This window comes from Phycodurus eques, chromosome 12, assembly GCF_024500275.1.
Source record: "Phycodurus eques isolate BA_2022a chromosome 12, UOR_Pequ_1.1, whole genome shotgun sequence".
NCBI lineage: Eukaryota > Metazoa > Chordata > Actinopteri > Syngnathiformes > Syngnathidae > Phycodurus > Phycodurus eques.
The window spans coordinates 1,489,314-1,498,443 of NC_084536.1; the positions used below are offsets into that span (position 1 = coordinate 1,489,314).

General features: G+C 44.8%; 1 protein-coding gene across 2 annotated transcripts in view; it reads left to right on the forward strand.

Annotated features, from left to right (window-relative positions):
• Positions 1-9,130, forward strand: part of fgf14 (fibroblast growth factor 14) — a 67,507-nt gene that overhangs the window by 54,386 nt on the left and 3,991 nt on the right. For both annotated transcript variants that reach the window (XM_061692337.1, XM_061692338.1), the window contains exon 4: positions 8,727-8,925. In XM_061692337.1, coding sequence (XP_061548321.1) covers positions 8,727-8,925 — 199 coding nt within the window. The remainder of the gene's footprint in view (positions 1-8,726; positions 8,926-9,130) is intronic.

A 9,130-nucleotide genomic window follows, 5' to 3' on the forward strand; every position in this document is an offset into this window, starting at 1 on the left:
TTATACTCGCGCGCGAGCCACGCGCGCAGTTTTGAAAGTGTGCTGCAGTTCTCCTCCAAGTCAGGGGTGTCGCTACGGCTGCTATTGGATAGGACGCCACAGGGTGGAATTTCCTCTGCATTTCCGGTAGCCGTTTCTTCCTTCCCTTTCCGTAACGAGCAACAAAGCAACGGCAATGGCGACCGTGGAACAGTGTCTGCTAAATGATACGTTGAATTATGCCGCAAAATCAATCAAGAAGGCGGCGGCGGAGACGGCATGTAGAACCAAGGGGCACGCTGAGTACGTCATGACGGCACGTGACTAAAACGGACCAATCACGAGAGATGATCTCCGCGGCATTCTACGCGCAGAAACCGTTTTTGCCGTGTTACGCAGAGCGTCGGTCACGTGGTGCAATGCGGGCGCTGTTGCGGCCTTATCGAGTCCTAACCCATGGTGAAAGCGAGTTCCTTGGGCAGAGCTGGCGTCTTCATTGGTGGTTTATGGACTTGGCATTTGGTCGCACTTCTCCATGTGATGATGGCGACGCTGTCGTCTTGATCCTTTTGAAGCCCTCCCCGAATGAAAGCGCGCCAGCTTCCGTACAAGAGGAAAAGAATGTACGGGCAGGACGAGAAGCGCCACCTCAGTCAGGTGTCGCTTCTGACACGTACATTCCGGAAGCATACGGCGATCGTACATGTAAATTCTCAGCTTCACACAAGCATAGCAGCTCCTCACTCGACACCTCCAGTGTCAAGTGTGTAGATGTGTGTGTGTGAGGTTTCAGTGGCTAACAGATGGCTTTGCATGAACCTATTTTCGGCGGTGAGGAATGCAAATGTCCTCGTTGAGTTGCACTTGATGCAACAATGCAGACGATGGAGTCCTTCACCTGTGTGCGCATATCTTGCTTCGTATTGTCTTTATTAAGCTGCTCCCTGTTGTATCTGCCCATCAAAGTGGTAAAAGAATTCATATTGCCAACAGAACAAGAAGAAGCAGCAGTGCAGAAGAATTTTTCAAACAGTGTTTGTTACTTGTCTGTATTGGCTTTTGCGCATCCTGTGTTAGTACGGACAGCAAAATATGTCTGGATGCAAAATTCCAACTCACAGTTAAAGGTTCGCGATCCTTGTGTCGTAGCAAATCTAAACAAACAAACACAAAAGAAAAAAACAAGAAAAAAAGGAACACATTTTATTGCCACGCTGTGATTGACCAGAGACCATTCCGGGGTGGAGTCCTCCTTTGGCCCAAAGTCAGCTGGGATAGGACGCGGCTCGCCGTGACCTGGACACCATAAGCCGTGGACAGACCGGACGAACGGATGCGCCTTTGAAATCCGCTCACGGCTTTGGGATTGTGTACGTTACAAAAAAAAAAAAAAAAAAAAAAAGAAATAGGATCCTCAAAGTGGTAGAAAGTTCATTTGGTCTTTGTGACGGAACGGTGGCGACCAAATATTTGGCAAATCTGTTTTTGAGTTTTGTCCATGTCATCAAATTGATCCAGATTCTGATTATTCATCAAGTTGTCCTTCGCTCATGCCAACGCTACACACCACATTGCTTCCAAACCTGTACAGATCCTTCTGTTACAAAAATGATCTAATTCAGATTCGACATCTGGGTTAGCATCAAAAGTTAATCAAGTAAATCCCTTGGTCATAATGACGGACCACATCAAACTTAAGCCAAATATGTTCACCTCTTCTTTTAGCTACGTTCTTGTTGCAAAATTGATTCTGAATTCCTGATCCAGATTATGATCCAAAGTTCCAATTCCTCCTCTGGTTATAATGATTCTTCACACCACATTTCATCACAAACCAGTGAAACCCGTTTACAGACAACAGACATTGGAAAAAAAAATGTCTGTCATAAGAAAGTGATCAATACCAGATTCACAATGTAGAAGTAAATCGGTTTGTCCCTTGGTCGTATCGACGGTCCAGATCTCAACCGGTCCGATCATAGAGAAGTTACACGTTGAATTAAATTATAATCCATTCACCATTTTATGAGTAAGGTCCTTGTTTCCAAAGTGATCGTGACGCTTCTCGATTCCAGACTAAGCTCAAACCTTCCGAATCCTCTTTTGGTCATACTGATCCAATTTCATGAGCGTACCTTTTCAACATTTGGTTCAAAACTAAATCAAAATACCAAGATCCTGATTCCAGATTTAGATTAATGACGAAAGGTTCCAATTCCTCCTCTGGGGATAATAATGCAACACAGTGCATTTCATCATGTCTGTGATAAGAATATCATCACGGTCCTATCGCCAGATATAGAAGAAAATGTCCCTTTGTCATACCAACAATCCAGATCCAAATCGGTCCGGTCATAGGTAGACACAAATTTTATGGAAATATATTCCACTATTTTGGTTATGATGACAAACAAATGCATATTAAAAAAACAAACGAAAAAAACACCATGCATTCTTATTTTCTGTAATGATAGACTCCAGCAGTTTATAATGTTGAGCTTCCTTTTTTTTAACACCACTATAAGACAATAAAGTAGCCTCGGCCTGGCTCTCTAGCCCAATATTATTCCATCACTTAGGCCCTTTGATCTTAATTAAATGTAACCTAGTCCTAATAGGTCCCTGTGTACGTTATCAGCACTTGAACAAATCCACTGACTCACTAAAACAGTGAAAGGTGTGCAGACCATAATATTTTCACATTCTGCAGAAGTGTGTTACACACATTAATTACCAGCCCATCGGGGGGAGGAGCATAGGTGGCGGCGTTGGGACGGGTGGGGTAAACGGGGCTTTGCTCATTATATCCATATTGTTGCTCTCTCCTGCCTTTAATGCAGTGTCACAGGTCGTTTGGGCTGGCGGGGGTGGGGTGGGCGGCAGCCTCATCCATTAATGAACAACAAGGGCAGAGGTAGGCGCCCAGATAAAGCCTTTCTGCCTTTCTCCTCTTTTAACTCCATTCCAAATTGGCAAACTACGTTTTCTCTCAGGACTTTCGATGAGGATGCATTTATGTTTGATCTACTGCTTTTTTCACCTTCCGCAGGACCAACTGCATTCTGCTTATAGTTTTACACATTTCCGTTTTTACACCATTCATTTTGCAAAACATCATGTAACCTTTGGTAGATGTTTTGGATCTGTTGGATCAGTTGGGCATGTACTCACCAGGTTTACCCGTCTTTCATACACGTGAAAATAGTATTCATCATTTGCACATCTAAATTCACGCATTCAAACAATCATTCAACAACATCCTTAATCAGGCTCTTTTTTTTATTCTAATTGTTTTTCCAGTCCTGTCAACTGGTGCAGCCAACGATCGATCTGCCAGCTGGAGCGTACGCCGACGCTCCCTCGTCCACGGGGACGTCTCTAATAAAAGCGCAAGCGTCAAGCAGACAAACACACGGGCCGCTTAGTTGCCGCATGCGTCGATGATGCTGCAGGCAGATACGCCGAGACAGAATCTGGAATCTTTGGAGTCGGGACCAAATCTCATTGTTAAAAGCTCTTTATAGACACGCGTTGAACAGTGACGCTTCCTCAATCAAAAAGAAAACGGATTTTTCTTGGATCTAAATGAACGTAAAAACATTTGGGAAAACTGTGATGTTGCAACTTTCCCACCTTCCGCATGGAAAAGTACATTTGAATCAAGGACATTTCAGTTCCAAATTGGTGAAGATCAACTTCACACAAATATAAAGCAGCAAATAACCTGCAAATAAAACATATACAATGCTGAGAACTTCGTTTTTGTTTGCATTTGACTAGTTCCCTACCGAACATGTACACCGAGTTTAGTTTTAGTCCATTTATACGGACGATTGTGTGCTTTTTGTTTGTTATGAAAATAATTGAAATTGCATATCGATACGAATTTTCTAAGTGTTAATTGATTTGTTGTATTTAGGCTACATACCAAATTGAAACCAATTCCATCTCGAGTCCAGCTCAATATTGATCGCTAACTGTTCATCGATTTGCTATATTGCAGATAGACACCAAATTCCTCTCAGTCCTTTGACAACCTTTTTGTGTTAACTTACGTCGCTTGTTTCCTGAACCTTTATTGTGATAAATAGAAAGAATAAAGTAGCGGTATCACTCCAAAATGTCACTTCGTACTAACTAGAGCATAATGCTTTTGGTACAAAATCCTACTAACGAGTCATGATTGTGAGTACAGGCTCACGAGTGTCCAACGAGGGTCTGGAGACAACTTGCTGTTTTACAAGCTACTGCAGACTGCTGCGACTCACTCAAAGATTAACGCTGCTCTTGAGGCAACGAGTACACAATTTGTATTTGCACGCTGCTTGACATTCATGCGAGGGGAAGGCAATTAGGGCCGAACGAGGGTCATAAATAGCCAGCTGAGCCGGGGAGTGTTTGCGCTGCGAGGTGCGAATGACAACATCTGGTCATCTAGGTCCATTTGTTCTGTCGCGGTCGCCATTGTTGTTGCTTTGTTCCTTGTTACTGAAAGGAAAGTAGTAAAAAACGGCAACCGGAAATGGCAACAAAAATAAAAAATGCAGGGGAAACTCCACCCTGTGGTGTCCTATCCAATAGCAGCCGCAGCGACACCCCTGACTTGGAGGAGAACTGCAGCACACTTCCAAAACAGCGCGCGTGGGTTGCGCTCGAGTACAAAGGCAAACTACGCGAGGGACAGCCGCAGTGACGTCAGCGCGAGTATAAAGAAGCCTTTCGTCTTAATTCTGATCACCCGATCCGTTGTCATTCCATTTAAGGAGTGTCACAATGAACATATCACAGTGTATGCACGGATTTGTATGCATCCTTGCTGCTACGGGAGTTGTTTTCGTTTAGCACATCTCAAAGCTTTGTGTTGTTTTGCCGTTTCCTCCATGCTGTTCTCAGCCTCTTGGATCAAAGTGTGGGTGTGTGTGATGGATGGGGATTCTTTCACAGTGACAGAAAAGTCCACAGTGCTCCACTCGCCTGCCGACGTGTAAAAGCTGTAGTCTCTCACGTCCCCTTCTCCACAGGCGTCCTTCTTACTTTTTTCTCCATTTCCATGGCAGAATCGAAAGGAACATTTTATGAAAGTTCCTGTCCCGGGCGATGCAAATAATCAATAAGTGAGAGAGAGCTTCAGAAAAGCTGTAAGCATGGAAATGTATTGTGTCAAATGTGAAGTGAGCCCCCTCCCCCAGCTCTTCGTGCTGCGAGCGAGTCGACACAACAGCTTGTTCGAGTTGAATGGTGAAGAGACGCGCGTTCGCTCTGTAGGCTAGCAGGTTATTGAGACTTATTATGCAGTCTTCCATCTACGGCGTCAGTTTATACCAGAAAAAAGTTCTACCTTGAATATCGGCACTGTGAAGCCTTCTGACGTCTCTTTGGAGAGGACGATATCGTCACTGTATGTGCACACACATGAGAAACTGAATTAAATTCCAATGTTTCCTGGCAGAAGCTGCTCCCAAGCACTATGGGCCATATTCTCACATGTGCTTAAGTTGGGGAAAAAAAGAAGTAAACATTCCCTGTCTGCGCGCATGGCGTACAAATTCTCCAGTGGACTTTTCCTCCTCTTCCGCTATCCAGAGGCTGTAACAAGTCCAGCGCCCAGTCAAGGTGCAACATCGTATTGCACTTTTAAGTTTAGGTTGTATTAACCGCCCGCGGACGGCCGACTTGTGCCGAAAGTGCGGGACACACCTGGGCGATGACGCTCACCGATTGTGGACACAATACGCCGACGGCCGAAAGTAGCTGTAATCTTTCTAAACGTGTTGTAAACGTCCAGAAAACGATCAAATGACGAGAGACGGAACAAAAGATATTTCAGTCGGAAGCACAGTACCGTATTCTAATGCCTTTTATTGGATTTATTTCATACCGCATTTTGAATCACATGAATCTTCAAAGTGTAGTCTATTACATTGTGTTGTGCACATTCATGGAGATGTCTACCTCAGGCGTGGTGGTTAAAGTTTGTCTTGCCTAGAATATCCCCCGAGCAAACTGATTGAATGGATTTTCCGGTCAAGTTGACCAGAAAATTCCATGAACTCTAAACATAGGGCTACTTCAGGCCCAGCTTAACCCAGGGGATGAAGCAGACTAACTCATTTTAAAGATAAACTGAAGCCCTCAGGATCCATCACGCTCCCAGTGGTTTTAGCCATCTCTACTTCCCAGTTCATTTCAAATTACAGCAGCTGAAATTCACCGCAGAACCTCTCTTGGCTGCACCGCAGCTGGACATGCTGCTTGTTTTTTTGTGCTGCCCGTTTGAATCATTCAGCCACCTCGTCTCCTCTGACAGAAGGCCGAGCGTCGGGGGGAGATCCTCTTGTGTCCTGGCCCGACGCTGGTGCACTGTTGCTGCCGAGCGCCGGCGCTCGCTTTCGGGAGACACGCACGCACTCAAGTGAAATGGCCTCTCCTCGACTGTCAAAGCGGGTGGGGGGGCAGGAGTCTACTGTATATGATCCAATCCTATTCATTTACGGTAGTAAAGGATTAAAGCAGAGGCTTTGAATTGCTGACGATTAAGATGGAGCTGTTAAAAATCTTAAAGGCTTTCTTTGACGAATGTTTGAGAGCACGTTTCATCCTTTTGAGTCGTGCTCATCCAGAAGAAAATGCGTACATTTGACCTGGAATTCTTCTCGCGCTGAGAGTGGAAACATATTTTTTGTGTTTGACGAATGAGTCGGGCAAGTCATAGTCACGCTTCGGCATGCACAAATTCATTCGCAGGTTTTTTGGGGGGAAACTATCCGCTGTTATTTCCTGACTAACTCGTCTATTTACTCTTTTCGTGCACAGGCCAAAGCAATAAACGTATTACTTCAGAGGTGTCTTGTGGCATCTTGCTGTCGAGTAAATATCCTGAAGTGGATTGAGGAGTTTCGTTTAGGCAAAAAAAAAATAATAATAATCTTTGCTACCATGTTGTGGTATCAAGGCAATTACCAACCTTTTTGGGGAGGGGGGCCGACGGTTACTCTGGGATTTTCACTATTCACTTGGTCCCAATCCCCCGTGAATAGTGGAGGGTTCACTGCGGATATGTTTTGGAAAAGGACGGAACAAGCAATGGTAACCTTTTCACAAAGGCAGACGTAAACTGCCTCGAGAGCAGAGTCCATGTTAATCGCTTCAGCGTCCTGACAGATTTGGAATCCATTATATTCTACGTGATAAAATACATAGTTTGCAGGCCAGCTCACGTGTGCGACTTTCGCATAACAGATGTGCCCAAAGTGCCTTGATTAACGCATCACGATGCGGCCCTTTATTTTTAGCCCGAGCGGGGAAGGACAATGTGGAAACGCTTTTATTACCCTTCTGCTTGGAGATGAATGGGCGACAGCGAAGAAGAGATGTGGCGCCTTTCGGGTTCATTTGTCTTTGCCACGTGGAGGCGAGGACGGAGGAGCCGCTCGGTTAGCTCGATCATCATTTGCGCGAGGGCCCGGTCAGGCCACGCTAACAAGTCGCTAAGAAGACGAAAGCAACTCTTTTGACTATTCAACCTATAGCAAACGATCAAAGATCAAGCCAGAAGCGAGATTCACTTAAGCGAACAATATCCGTCCGGTCTCTGCAGTGCTGGTTCTCATTTGGGTTGTGCGTGAGCCTGAGCCGATCCCAGCTGACTTTGAGTGAGAGGCACACGCTGGACCGGTTGCCAGACAATCACAGTAGGAACCGAAGTTGCGTTTCACTCCAATCGGACGTCATTAGAGTCAGATACATCGCAAACCACACACTTGTGCTGTTCCGTTGTACAGTAATCCCTCATTTATCGTGATGGTTATGTTATGTTTGTGAAATCCGCAAAGCATCGACCACACATTTTGGCGATTATTTATAAAGCTATATGAACCTGTCGAGACTCTTGGTAATCATCCCCACACTCCTAGTAACCTCAACCATACTAACACATACACACACACACACACATATTAACACTTTCTTCACACTCAATGGCGCCATATTTGACCAAACCAACTTTTTTCTAGTATTTGGGATGTAATATTGTTTCGATGGCGCCTCACTAAACGTGAAATATGAATCGAAATGGTCCGCGCATTCCTGAGTTCCAGACGTTTTTCTGCCGAGAGGCCTGAAATCAGCTCGTCGGAATATCTTGAGCTTTTTGACGTCACTAGCGAAGATCTACGCCTACCTCTCCGCTCCCGAGCCAGCGCTGTCGACAAAGCAAATACGAAGGCAACCAATCAGAGGAAAGGGGGCCGTCTGAGCCACATATGGACAAAGCGGATCCAAAAGTGGCTCAAACCGAAGTAGCTGTCAGAGGAGGGGCCATTTGTGGACACTCGCATGTTAGAAAGTCACTCTATGGAGGTCGCAATAGGCAAAATACGGGACCTTTCGAACTCTCAAACGTACAGTAATTCACATTTGTACTGTACACTATATACATTTTATAATGTTTTTAGGCTAGGAACAAAAAAAATACAGCATTCAATCAAAATCCCACGATTTGTGCGTGATATGAATATGGAAAAAAAATCCACAATGCACTGAATCCGCAATAGATGAACTGTGAAAAAGCGAGGGAACACTGTACTCTATATTCGCACTGTATGATGCTGTGGGCCAGATGACATCAGTTGAAAGTGAAAAATAAATCATCAATATTTCCTCTCGTGGATGTCATGCTCGTCTCTCATTAATACATGAAAATTGAGTTTTGTGTGTGTGTGTGTGTGTGTGTGTATCTATCTTTGCAGGAACTCTTCACGGCAGAGTGCAAATTCAAAGAGTCGGTGTTCGAGAACTACTACGTCATCTACTCGTCCATGTTGTACCGACAGCAGGAGTCGGGTCGGGCCTGGTTCCTCGGTCTCAATAAAGAGGGTCAAGCCATGAAGGGGAACCGAGTGAAGAAAACCAAACCGGCCGCCCACTTCCTGCCCAAGCCATTAGAAGGTAGACTTTGTTTTTAAAGCCACAATATGAGCTACGTCTGATTTTCAAAATATGTGCCTTTTTTGAAAAATAATTTTCTCATGCCAAGATACATGACAACGACTGCTGTTCTGGATTCTTGTACGACTTTTGTTACGATGTTTGTTTTCAGCCTTTGACTGTGCTTGTTTGACTAACCGTAAGCCACCTCTCCTTGCGTCTCCAG